At 40.4% G+C, this 12781-nt stretch overlaps 1 protein-coding gene across 1 annotated transcript in view; it reads right to left on the reverse strand.

Annotated features, from left to right (window-relative positions):
• plppr5b (phospholipid phosphatase related 5b) overlaps positions 1-12076 on the reverse strand; it is a 71006-nt gene extending 58930 nt beyond the window's left edge. The window contains exon 1 of the mRNA XM_029529393.1: positions 11843-12076. Within this exon, the coding sequence (XP_029385253.1) occupies positions 11843-12046 (204 nt within the window). The 5' untranslated portion in view covers positions 12047-12076. The remainder of the gene's footprint in view (positions 1-11842) is intronic.
• Positions 12077-12781: the final 705 nt, after the last annotated feature.

The raw sequence follows: 12781 nt of genomic DNA on the forward strand, positions 1-12781 counted from the left end.
TCCCGCTTTCTGCTCGGCCATAACACGAGCTGACAGGGCCACAGTGACAATGTGCTGCTTGTTTAGTCCTTTAACTAGCACCCTGCCCTCGCTCTCCGTCTCTATCTCTCTCACTGTAGAGCTTACTCTCCATGGGCTAAGTCAAGATGACAAGGCCAGAGTGACCCGCGCTGCTTATTTACTCAAGTGTTTCCACTGATCAGGATTGAACTTGCTCACCCCTCTACTTTCCTTCCACCAAAACTCTCCCTTAGAAATTCAAATTCTTTTAATTTCACACCGATCTAGGTCAGGCCTGGTGATCTATCTTCATCAGCGTGCCATGGCAAGTGTAGCCAACAGGAAAAGCCACTTGACATTGAACCAATATTTGGGTGAGAATTTACTGATCAGTGTGCCTGCTTCCCGATAAATGTCTCTGTTTACAAATTTACTGGGCAACAAGTTTTAAGTGAACTGCGTGAGACAGTGCCTGATATATGAACAACAGAGGAGGCCTCTGGGTGCACTGATATAAAAAGAGACTTCATGGACAGAAGTGGAGGAAAGCATTTCATTTTCAGCCACTGAGGCATGAATGACGCCTCCAGACTCCGTAGTCCACAGTGATAAATGGATCTTGTTTTGGAAAACGCTTCGACTAAAACCAGGGCTGAGGGATGAAGCCTTAAATAAAAACGCTTATGTGTGATAATCACCCGTGACTTTGCAAGAATTCATTCTGTAACTTCAAACGTTGTCTCGTGATAATCATGCTGATCAGTTTTCCAAAATGTCATAATCACATAATTAGATACAAACTGTATCCTTGACAGTTATTAAATAGAGGGTGTATTTTACAAGCTTTAGAAGTTGAGCCACACAGCTACCATCAAATAATCAGATAAACAATCAAGTAAGCTGATTTTTTTTCACCAAAAATAAACCGCAGCTGTGAGTGTAATAGGAAGTTGATGATGTCTGACCCCTCTAATTGATCTCAGGTTGGTGCTTTAACCCCCATTCGTTTTGGATTTACAGGTTTGCCACTTTAAAAGGTAGCAGTGTGAAACGGACTATCAAATCTACCAACCCAAACAAACCTACAGGTTATTTTTCCCTTGGATATGACTCTCAAAAGACAACGACAGCAACAGACGTACTGCACTTTCAGCAACTTCAAAACAATTCACTAATTGCCTGTCACTCTAAATTCAGACCACAGCACTGAGTCTGCACTGCGCCGTGTCAGTTTTAAATGACATTCAACTGAACAATGACTCATCAGTCTTGATGTTAGTGGAGCTCACTTTTTTATTCAAAGCACTTTAACATTAAATAGCATCTGACTCTCCGACAGTGTTCCTTTGGTTGAAATCATGCTTGCAAGTAAGGGACTACTTTGTTTTTGGCAATTATAAATCTAAGCGAATAAATATCACATGTGGAATCCCTCAAGGCGTCATTCTTTGGTCTCTTCTATTCAACATCAACATGTCCTTCCACTGCTGAGATTATGACGTTACAAGAGCTCTCCTCTTAATTATGTAGATGGCATGCAACTCTACATAACAGTGTCACCAGGTGACGACAGACCTTTATATTCACTGAACAGACACAATGAACAATTGAACCATGTATGGATGTGCCACAGTTTTCTTCAACTGAACCCAGAATCCTTGAATCCATGATACTAAAATCAAATGTAGCAACAGACTGGGGCCTGAATTTAGATAATTCTGTCAAAACAGTGTCAAAGAAAACATTAAGTTAACATTAAGTTTTTATTCCCAGCAGCCTTGACTATTGTAACAGTGTTTTCCAAAGCTGCAGCTCATCCAGAACGCTTCTGCCATAACACAGAAGAAAGTGGAGCACATCACATTGGTCTTTAAATCACTGTACTGCCTGAGTATCAAAGCATATATTTTAAAATCTGACTACAAAGCACAAAATGTATTGGGCTCAAAAACATATCTGATATAGTTATGCACTCAGCCTGCTCAGGTCTTTTGGAACATCTGAATTTACTTGTTTTACTGTGTTGAATTATTGCAGTTTCTTGCCTATTATGATATACTAAATCTTTAAAATGTATTTGTTAAAATTAGTTTTTATGTTTGTTTGTTTTTGTTGCACTTTGGCCTTGTGCCTGAATGGCACTATATAGAGGAAGAAGCACCCTGCACCCTCTATACTTTCATGCCCCCTGCCCAAACCAGCGTCTGTACCCCCACCCCGCTTTCAATGGTGCAGTTGGTGAGAGGTCAGAGTAGTTGACGGTAGTGCTGTTTGAGATAGTTGTCTTTGTGTGAGGAGCGGTGATGGCTGGCGTTAGGGGGGTGACTCTGGGACGCCAGCGATCACTGTCTAGCCTCCTGGAGGTTTTGCGGGCTTAACTAGATGAAACACCGGTGAAAGGCGGTTCCCACCTGATGACTTCAAAGACATGTTAGCTATCACTGCTCACCGGCCTAGTTAGATATTATCTTCAGGGCACAAAAGGCAGGGCGAAAGTTTGTTGTTGGGGAGTTAGTCAATGAGTCTGGTCCATTTTGTTGTCGCACAAATTTCTTGTGTTCACTCTAAAATATAAACTTAACTTACCTTGCCCTTGTCACTATGGTTACAGTAAGAAAGATAAGAAGGTTAGCCGATGGAATGGTTATGGATTATAATGCAGAGTGTTAGTTTGGCGCGTGTCTCTCTCAGCTCTCAGCTAAGCAACTCCTCCTCTCATCACTTTAAACATCTTGATGTTGTAGAAACCCCTGTAGCCAAAGTGCGGATGGAATTCGTAACTCTCGTGCTCATAACAGACGGGGGCATTTGCATACAAGAGGTCATAGATTCATGAAGTTGGTCCAGATTGAATGGTCAGGGGACTTGACTCGGCTGCCCCTCTGGGCTGTTGGGAGATACCAACTGAAAACCTTACTAAGACTAACGTTATCATGTTTCTTTTTAAAATATATAAGGTCAGATGAGCTTAGGTTACTGCTCTGGTAGTCTTATAGATAAAAAAAGAACAAAAAAAGAAAAAAACATATCATATATTTATTTTTATTTTTTTTGCAACTAATCATTCATCTTTAGGCTGGAATAATAATAATAATAATAATAATAATAATAATAATAATACTAATAATAATAATAATAATAATAATAATAATAATAATAATAATAATAATAATAATAATAACAACAACAACAACAACAACAATAATAATAATAATAATAATAATAATAATAATAATAATAATAATAATAAAAACAATGGCATAGTTTCTACTGGGTTTTACCTCAACTGTTAAGACACCAGTGTGCTGTGCCACCTCACATAACTAAGGAACAATTTACAGTCATGTGTTTCTGAACGGACATCAGGATTCAACCAAAGGTAAGGCAGGTTGATTTACCAGTTAGTTAATTCTGGAGAGCGGAGGTTATGTGTTGTCCTGTTTCTGTTCATTTGTCAGCAGGATTACAAAACAAACGTGGTGGAGGGAAGGGGCACGGGTCATTAGATTTTCAGGGCGGACCCGACTCATTTGCTATGAAATTGATTTTTTTTCTATGAAGTCCGTGGTGTGTTGTTAGACATGGGCCTTAGTGATGCACTGAGCTCTCTGAGTGTCTTTCTTGTTTAAATTTCCCTCTGTCTTTTGCCAGCTGTTAACACTTTTGACCTTTCTTAACTAACCAGAAACAGTAAAGGAAGGACATTATTTTCCAGGAAATCAGTATAAATGTCTGATTTAGTCCAATGTGAGAAGATTGTTTCGTCCCAAAGTCACTGAAATAGATGTTGTCTCAATCTGGTACCACATAGTTTTTGATTATTATAAAATCTCAAGGCAAAGTAGGAAATGACCTTTATCTAAACCTAAACTAAAAAAAACTAAAAAACTAAATCTAAACTTTCATGAAATCTCATAATACAGATCATCAGCTGTTCTGGTCTGGTGTCACTGCTCCAAATGCTGCTTTCCAATAACAGGACTTCAGAAGGACTTAAATATGAAGCCATGAATTAAAAGTCTAAATGAAGCATGAGTTTCTTTGCTAATAGTATTTTTAGGAGTATCGCAGACTAATTCGATCTTCTTCTGTGTTGATTGAGCAGCATATAAGTTGAGCTGCAAAATCTGCCACAGATTCATATTGTAACTAATGTTGTATTGTGTTGTGGTTACGTTCTGGCATGGACAAGCAACCTTGAATGGAGTCAGAAAGTGTGCTCCATTTCACGCCTGCCTGGAATGTGTTACTTTCTGTAAAAAGTTACCACGTTCTTTCTGCATTTATGGAAGAATACGCCTGGTACATTAACAAATTGATGAAAGCTGTCATTTGACTTGTTTCATAACTGCTAAGTTAAATGTTCCCCACTTAGCTGTACCAGCAACATTTACTCATACCAATGCAGATGTTCTCTGTAAAATGTTCATGGGACTCTGGAAGGGCTGCGTAGCAGATAGAAAGTAATGGGTGCGGCCTGAGGACACAATCGCTTTTCTTTTACTTTCTTATTCATCCTTCACAAAGCGCACTCTGTGCTCTTAAATCCACAGGCAGCAGCAGTTGAAACAGCCAGACATTTCAGAGAACCTTCCCAGTAATCAAGTGCATCATATCGTAATCAGGCCTCACAGTGTTGTTTCTGCTGTGAGAAGTGTCTGTTCGTTAAGGAAAGACTCTTGCGTAAACACTCTCAAATCAATTCAGCAAAGTCATTATGAAGAGCACAGTACCAATTTCATTTTGGTGAGAGCATACACTGGCTGATACCTGGTATATAATCAGTTATCAGTAAAAACGCCTCTTTGCCATTTGATAGATTTTGTTAGATATTCAGTGTATTCCAACGCACTGAGTCAGCCCCATGTTTGCTCTGCTTTATAAAGTCTGCCATAATACCTGTCTATTTTTACCGTGGTTTGTGATTTCCTTCATGTTTTTCAATGACCTCCAACACTTAGAGCATAACCTGTAATGACAGGACTGCAGGTTCTCATCTGCATTCCCTTCATGTCTATTGTCTATTGCAGAATATGTGGGAGGGAGCATCTCTTCTTCTTCGTGGGAGCTTTATTTCTGGTTGTTTCATGTCAGCGTTTTGTGGACCAAAACCAAATTGAAGGGTTGTTTTCCCCTTTTTCTTATTACTGGTTTGGATGTGATTTGTACATCAGGCTGGGAGGACTCCTAAATTTTAGTTTTTCAAAACTTTAAATATTCATAAGTGCCAGTTCACATTGAAGCCCATTATCTTTGGTATAGCATTCCTCACAAAAGGGAAAAAGATAATCAAACTGCATTAATAACAATGAATGCAGTTTAAACGGATTACTAGCATTTCAAAGGCATGTTGCAGAGTTTTCAGGGCTGAGACGCTCTGCCAGCCTTGGTGCTGTGCAGATGCACATCCATCTCTATGGCATTTTTATTCTTGGAAAGAAAACATTTTAGTGAGTGGAGCAACAGTAGGAACCAATGTTCTTTGATGCGCCTCAGTGTTTGCCTTATTTTTAAGTTGCAAAAAAAAAAAAAAAAAAAAAAAAACTATGGACACCCCGTTGTCTTCTGCTGGATAAGTGGGGTAATTAGGAATACATGCATGTGTTTTTTTGTTTCTACACTTGCTCAGTTCGCCGTGGAAGCTGCCGAAACAGTAATTGAAAGTAATAGGGAAAGTGCCCCTTCGGTAAATTTGAAAGAATGGAGCACTCTGGAGGTGAGATCTGTCTTTGACATCTTGTGGCCGTGAGTAGATTTTAATGTTAGTGTTCACTTTCCAGGCCACCGGGTTAGATGTGGGTGGATTCATAAAGGCATCAAAACTTGCTCCGATGAGTTAAAAATCCATGTGTCCTAAAATGGATGATGACAGAGCATTTTGAATTACCAAATGTTTTGTAGAAGAGAGGTAATGAAAAAATATTAATATAATATTATAGCTATCGACACATTAAGAGCAGGAGAGCCATTTGGCATAAATGCAACAATTAGACATAACACTGTGACCACCTTAATGCTTAATATTGTGTAGGTCCAACTTTTGTCACCAAACAGCCCTGATCTGTTGAAGCTGTGGTATCTGGACCGAGACTCAGTCCTGGAAGTTGTAAGGTGGTGCCTTCATGGGTCAGACTTTTTTGTCCAGCACGTCCCACAGATGCTGGATTGATTTGAGATAGATAGGGGTAAAAATTCACCTTGTGTAATGCTGTAGCTAATCCTTTGTTGTTTTTTCTTTCATTATTTCTCAGAACCATTTGATACCGTAAACCTTTGCTTTTACTGCATTTACTTTTACTTAGCTTTTTTTTTTTTTCCAATAAAAAAAACCTTGACCTAATGTTCACTTCAACCTAAAATGGTTGAAGTGAACTGAGAATGTTGCTAAATGTGCCTGTTTTCCCAGGCAATGTTACATTTCTGAAGCAAAACCCATGATTCGAGAAGAAAAATAAAGGCTTAAGGCTTCAAAGAATTTTCATTTCATTCTTCCATCTGCTTAAGATGCTGAGTAACAAAGGTTTTAGTGAGCAAATAGTTTTTCAGAGGACCCTCTGGTATTAGGAGGTTGTTTTTAATCAGGGCTGAGTTTTCAGAACAGTTTCTGCAGGATGCCTCATGTCTGGATGGGTTAGAGAATCCGCTCATTTGACTGTTGTCTCTTTACTAAATCCACTTACAAAGCCAACATCTAATCCAAGAGCAAGAAAAAAAAAAAAAAAGGTTTGACAGGGAATAACCTACATTTTAGTAAACACCTGAGCAGTTTTATACATAGCATAAGGGAGTGACACAGACGTTTTATTTGCCCCAGTCTGATGACTGTCGGAATGTCAGTTCTCCCACAATCCTCTGGGATCAGCCGCTTATTTCACCCTTGTAAGTGTCGTGGTAAGCGGTCTGGTCAAGTGCTGGCATTTGAGTTTTACAGCATGTTTATAACAACACCATGTACCAGTGTAGACACCTGCTTGGTCATTAATGATCACCATCCTGTTTCCTGCTGAATGGGTTTATGATGTCACAGCTAAATACGTCCCATAAAATATAAATTTGTTTGCTTGTTTATAAATAAACTTCAGAACAATTCAAATCAGCTGGTTTAGTTTTAGTTTTTGAGTGTAAATAATTTGAATTAGTGAAATAAGCTGCATCATTATGCAGATAAGCTTGCATTAGAGCTCCCACAACCTACGTTTCTATTTTAAGCCCACCCTCACAAAAAAATGGCATGTTAAACAAAAACAGGAAAAGCAAAAAACAAGGTCATTGGTTAAATCTTTACGAACTCAGACTCTGAAATTAATGCATTAACAAATACTCGCTGCAACTAAAGCTTGATTGATTTAGTTTAGATTTTACAGCGTTTTTACTGAAAACGTGAAAAGTGACTTGAAGCAGCAGGTGACTTACTGCAGGTGAATGTAATAGAGGAAAGTATAATAGATAAAGAGCAACAAAATAGCACCATTACATCTGGGTTTCTGGCTGAATGTGACTCCATGGCAACATGTTTCTTCCTGTTTATATCTTATAAAGCCCTAAAGTCATGAAAAAAAAAAAGGCTAAAAGTAGCAGTTGTCTAAACTTTGTCTGATGTTGTTGTTCTGAGCAGCATAAGGGTCTTCATTTTGACAGTTGAAATTAGTTCTTTGAAGCAGATTCACTTCAAATAGACAACACCTCACACCTTTCATGTTTTAAAAGGCTAAACTGGAATATTTTTGGTTGGATGAACACAAACATTTCCTGCACAGATAAGTAAGTAAAACTCCATCCATCAGTCACCGTGAAACAGCAGGACTGCATATCGTCATACTTAAGCAGCACCGCAGTGATAGCCAGATCTCAGATAAACATCAGGCCCTTCTTCTCTTTGGGAATAACATCTACCGTGTGTCCTCCACTGCCATGCAAAGTGACTGACACCATGTAAGTAAAAAACAAACTAAAAAAGCAATGCATTTAACCCACAAATGGCAAATGACTTAAAAATCATGCTTAGGCACGTCAGTCATAGAGACTGAAAACCAACATGGCCAAGGACTTCTCTGAGCAGGCAGATCCTGACAAAGATGCAAAGAGTCAACAAAAATGAAAAACCCTTACAGGGATGGATAATGGAAAATATGAAAAATAAACTTTGCCCCAGCGGGTGAAATAATTTTTTGCATAAGTGGATATAAAGGTTTGACAAGCTGACAGGCAGCGGGGGACAGATGAAACCAGAATTTGCAGCCCTCATCTTCCTACATGGAGTTTTCATATTAAAAGCTTTCTAGGATCATTATAATTCAGGCTCCTGGTGGGCTTTTAATTTTTCTTTTTTTTTTTTTTTTTTTGCAGGAACTGCCACACCTTTGACAGTGCCAAACTAGAACTACCACTTCATGGATATTTGCTTCCAGTAACCAACTCTTTTCGAGGAGATATAGTCATTCACTCCCCTTCCCTTTGATTGACAGGACTGAGAAATGTGCAGATGTGTTTCTATTTCTTTTTTTTTTTTCAGAACATTCCTCAATCATTGATACATATATTGTGACCTTCACCATGACCTTGGATGAACAAATACTCATCACTTCATCCTCAAGGCCAAGTGAAAGTCTGTGCCAAAGCCCGAAATGTTCATGAGAACAAGATGGACGTCCCCAGTCACTGAACCGTAAAAAAGCAAACAGGAGTTATCCATGAATGAAGATTATTTCTGTTGAATAGTAAAAAATGAAAGCAGCAAAATAACAAGACTCTACTGATTGAGTTACTGCTGTGGAGATGAACATTACATCTCATTGATGAGTGTATTACAAGTCATTTCCAGTAAAACTCTAGCTTTCAGAATTTTTATTCACTGTGAAGCAGAATCCGGTCATTCTATCTGCCACCAACAAAGCTGTACCTCTACAATTCTAAGAAACAAGCATCGGCTCAAACGAGGCTAATAAGAAGGGCAGCATCGAGTATGAGGCTGAGGATGATAGGAAATTATGGGTTTCAGAGTGCAGTGGAGCATTGCCATGTTCTCTTTTTTTAATGGCTTGGTCGACAATACAATATAAAATAAAACATCACCAGTCTTACTCACTGCAGGGAGTGAAAAAGGGCACTTTTTACGTATGTGGTCCACCCAAAGGCAGATTAAAAAGCAGAAAGGTCAGAATCTGCAACAGAGCGCTAGATAAACTTTTTTTTTTTTTTTATGATTTATGATTCAAACTCCGATAAAACTTTGGATCCCACGCTTCTTGTATCCTTCAAATATGTCTAGTTTATAACTTGGGCTTTTCCTAGACCTGACAAAGCTCCAGGAAAAGGGTAATTATTGATAGATAAGGGGAGAGGGTTCTCAATAAGATTACAATTCAGTCAGGCTGACCTAAGGACTCAGATTGTTCCATCAAGATCACAACCAATAGCAAGCACAGGCACATGTGCTTATTTCTTAAAAGACACCTAAAGAAACATAACCACAGGCAACCTTCTAGCCCTTAAAGTGCAACACTACGCAGAGAACACTGGGCCCCTTCAACAGATAACAAATGCACATTTATTTTGAACAACACACTCGGTGTCATAAGAGAAACACATGAGGAAATGACTGACATAAACTTATGATTTATATACGCATTTCAGTATTAAAATAATTTAATCTTCCCTTTAATCTCCTGTTATTTTCACAGACTGCACTTTTTAAGTGTCTTCCCATGTAAAAGCTGTACATTTTCAAATTAGTTTACTGAAATGAAAAAAAAAAAAAAAAAAGAAGAAGAAGAAAAAAAAAAAACTGGGAATGTGAATTTTTTTCTTGGTCAAGCGAAACAAATGTGAAGACACTGTCTGTTCTGCAGCATAATTTTTCATACTCAGTCCACATCCAACACTGCATGTTAGAGACCCTGTCGGTCTGAATGAGCACATCCTAAAGTAATTATATCAAAAAAGTCTTATGCAGGGTAATGATGAGTGCAATCAAAGACGCACTCCTGGGAAAGAGATAGAAGCAGACTTATGTTACTAAATCTGTTTTAATGTATTATTGCTGCCTTGAGGCTGTGTGCTGCAGGACGCCTGGGTTGGAATCCCTTATTCCTGTGATTCCAGCATGCATCTCTCTATGTGTGTGTGCCCATGTTTGCGTGTCGCTGCAGACAGAGGGGAAGGCGAGCGGCTGTTACAGACACCGAGGCGTGCAGACAGTCCTACGTGTAGCCAGAGCGGAGGCGCTGTGTGGAAATGATCGTCCTATAATGTCAGCTTCAGAGCAGCAACTGCAGCGGTAATAACAGCACTTAACATTCAAGGTGCACTGCACCCCTGTCGGCAGCATTTTACAAGTTCAGTGCACAATCAGCTTGTAATTAGCATAGCTAATGAAAGAAGAGTGAAACGCAACTCAGGCGTCAGGAGGTCTCTGCAGTCCACTTAAATGCTGGAATTTTCTGGAGATAGTGGAGGGTGAAGAAATTCGCAGCGGCTGTTTTTTTTTTTGTTTTTTTGTTTTTTTTTAGGAAAGATCACACTAACATAGCAGCAATCAATTACCTTTCTTTTTACAGCGTAGAACTCATCAGCTCAGCCAACTAAAAGTAGAAACATCTGTCACTGCTCCGCCGTGAAGAGATCAGATCAATAGAGCTGAACAAACAGGTTCACCTCTGACCTTTCTGACTGGACTCCCTGACACAGCAAGGCTTTTTCTATCGCTTTCAATGGGATCTCGCCATTGTGGGAATAATGTATCTGAGCAAATCTCGGGCTATAATCTACAAGAGGAGTGTGTCTCACAGCTGAATGGAGCTACACTTCAATACAGGGGGAAAGCATCGCTCACTCTGAGCATCTTCTCACTCTCTTTTGTGGCCTGCAAACTCTGCTCTCGCCTGCCTGGTTTCCAACAGCAACAGGCGGCCGGTGTCAGTGAAAAATCTGATAAGCCCCCCGTCCCCTTCCCACTCAGCAGCAAACAGTAAGGCACAGCGAGAGACCAGCTGATGAACAAGTAGCAGCTAAGGAAACAGCTATTGCTCCAAAAATAGACAATAAAGAAGCCTAGATGAGAGTGAATATTGGATTTAGATCAGAAACACAGATCATTCCAAATGACCCCACAGCAGGTTTCAATATTACACATAATTTTTGGAATCAAAATTTTACATTCACATCATTCCAATATAAGTGTGACCTGTGAACAAAGTCACAAAGACATTATAGTGTGATCTTGATGCATGCATATCAACGTTGTGCTTCCATCCAAATGCGCTGCCCCCAAGTGGCCATAAAAATAAAGAAGTAAATGGGTCTATTAATTCATCTTGGGAAAACATCCAATCAGGCATAAGTCAGGATCAATATTCATCACTCCGTGCTCATTTGGCGTTTACATCAGTGCCAGTGAACAGGTTGGCATTATATTTGATCTTCTTTAAACAGTAATGAAAAGTCCAGTCTGCTCCCAGAGCAGAGATCATTAAGAAATATTCTCATTATCTCCGAGTTGTTGTCTGTTGTCATTCATTCATTTCATTCCTTGTTTTGCACAGTGATTTTAAGAATTACGCATAATTTCAATTGTCAGATTTTCATTTTGTCCTTTCTAGAGAGGGACATGTTGATTATATTTTGTTTTTGTTTTGCTTAAGAAATGACCAAACACCAAACATCAACTCAAACTGATGCAGACATCCTTACAGTTAAAAGTTGATAGGTCCTGTCTTCTAAATGCAAAGCCCCTTTTTCTTTAAATCAACTTTATCAGTAGTTTTCCAGGCTGTAGAGGTGTGTGTGTGTGTGTGTGTGTGTGTGGTGGGGCTCCAGCGGATGAAGTTCTCCACAGAGCACTCACCAGCAGCGTGGGCAGCCCGGCCACCACGGCGTAGAGCAGGACGGGCGGGACGGCGCTGGTGTCCTCCGGGCCCAGGTACGGCTTGGTGTAGGTGGTGTCGTAGCAGAAGAAGCCCTGGACGTGCACGCTGAAGGTGTCGGTGTACTCGAAGTAGTAGGCCAGCATGACGGTCCCGGCCATGATCACCAGCTGGAAGTACAGCATGATGCAGACGAAGAGCGAGAGACATTTAACTAGAACGAAGCATGCACTCACTCTCTCTCTCTCTCTCTCTCTCTCTCTCTCTGTGTGTGTGTGTGTCTCTGTCTCTCTCCTATCCGGTCTCCTCCTCCTCCTCCCCGGAGGTGCCGACTCCCTTTGACCGGCTCATGACGGCTGGGCTCGGCTCGGCTGCAAGCGACCAGCCGCTGTCTCTGATCGTGGTGGAGGCTCCGCTCGCCCTGGTTTCCTCCGCCCGCCGCTGCTGCTGCTGACTGGAGACTGGCTGACTCTCTCTCTCTCTCTCTCTCTCTCTCTCTCTCTATCTCTGTGTGTGTGTGTGTGTGTGTGTGTGAGAGAGAGAGAGAGAGAGGAAAGACAGTTGGGTGTGTGAGAGTGTCAGAGATGAGGAGGCTCGGCTAAATCCCCTGCCCACGTTAGTGTGTGTGAGTGAGAGAGGAAGATTAGAGCGACATGTAAACAAACACTGACAGCCCCCCCTTCACATACACACACACACACACCCCTGTGTGTGTGTGCTGTGTTTAACCAACTCAGGGCACGAGAATTGCAGAAAGAGAATGAATGATTGGATGCATGAAAGAAAGGATGTAAAATGGATGGGGGGGGGGGGGGGGGGTTGCTGTAAATGCAATTTCTTATGTCCTCAGAGGAATCTGTGAATAAATAAAACTGAATGAGCAGAAGCTCCCCGATTGAGATGACCTAAGCAGCTTCTCT

Source organism: Echeneis naucrates, chromosome 20 (assembly GCF_900963305.1).
Source record: "Echeneis naucrates chromosome 20, fEcheNa1.1, whole genome shotgun sequence".
NCBI classification, from domain to species: Eukaryota; Metazoa; Chordata; class Actinopteri; order Carangiformes; family Echeneidae; genus Echeneis; species Echeneis naucrates.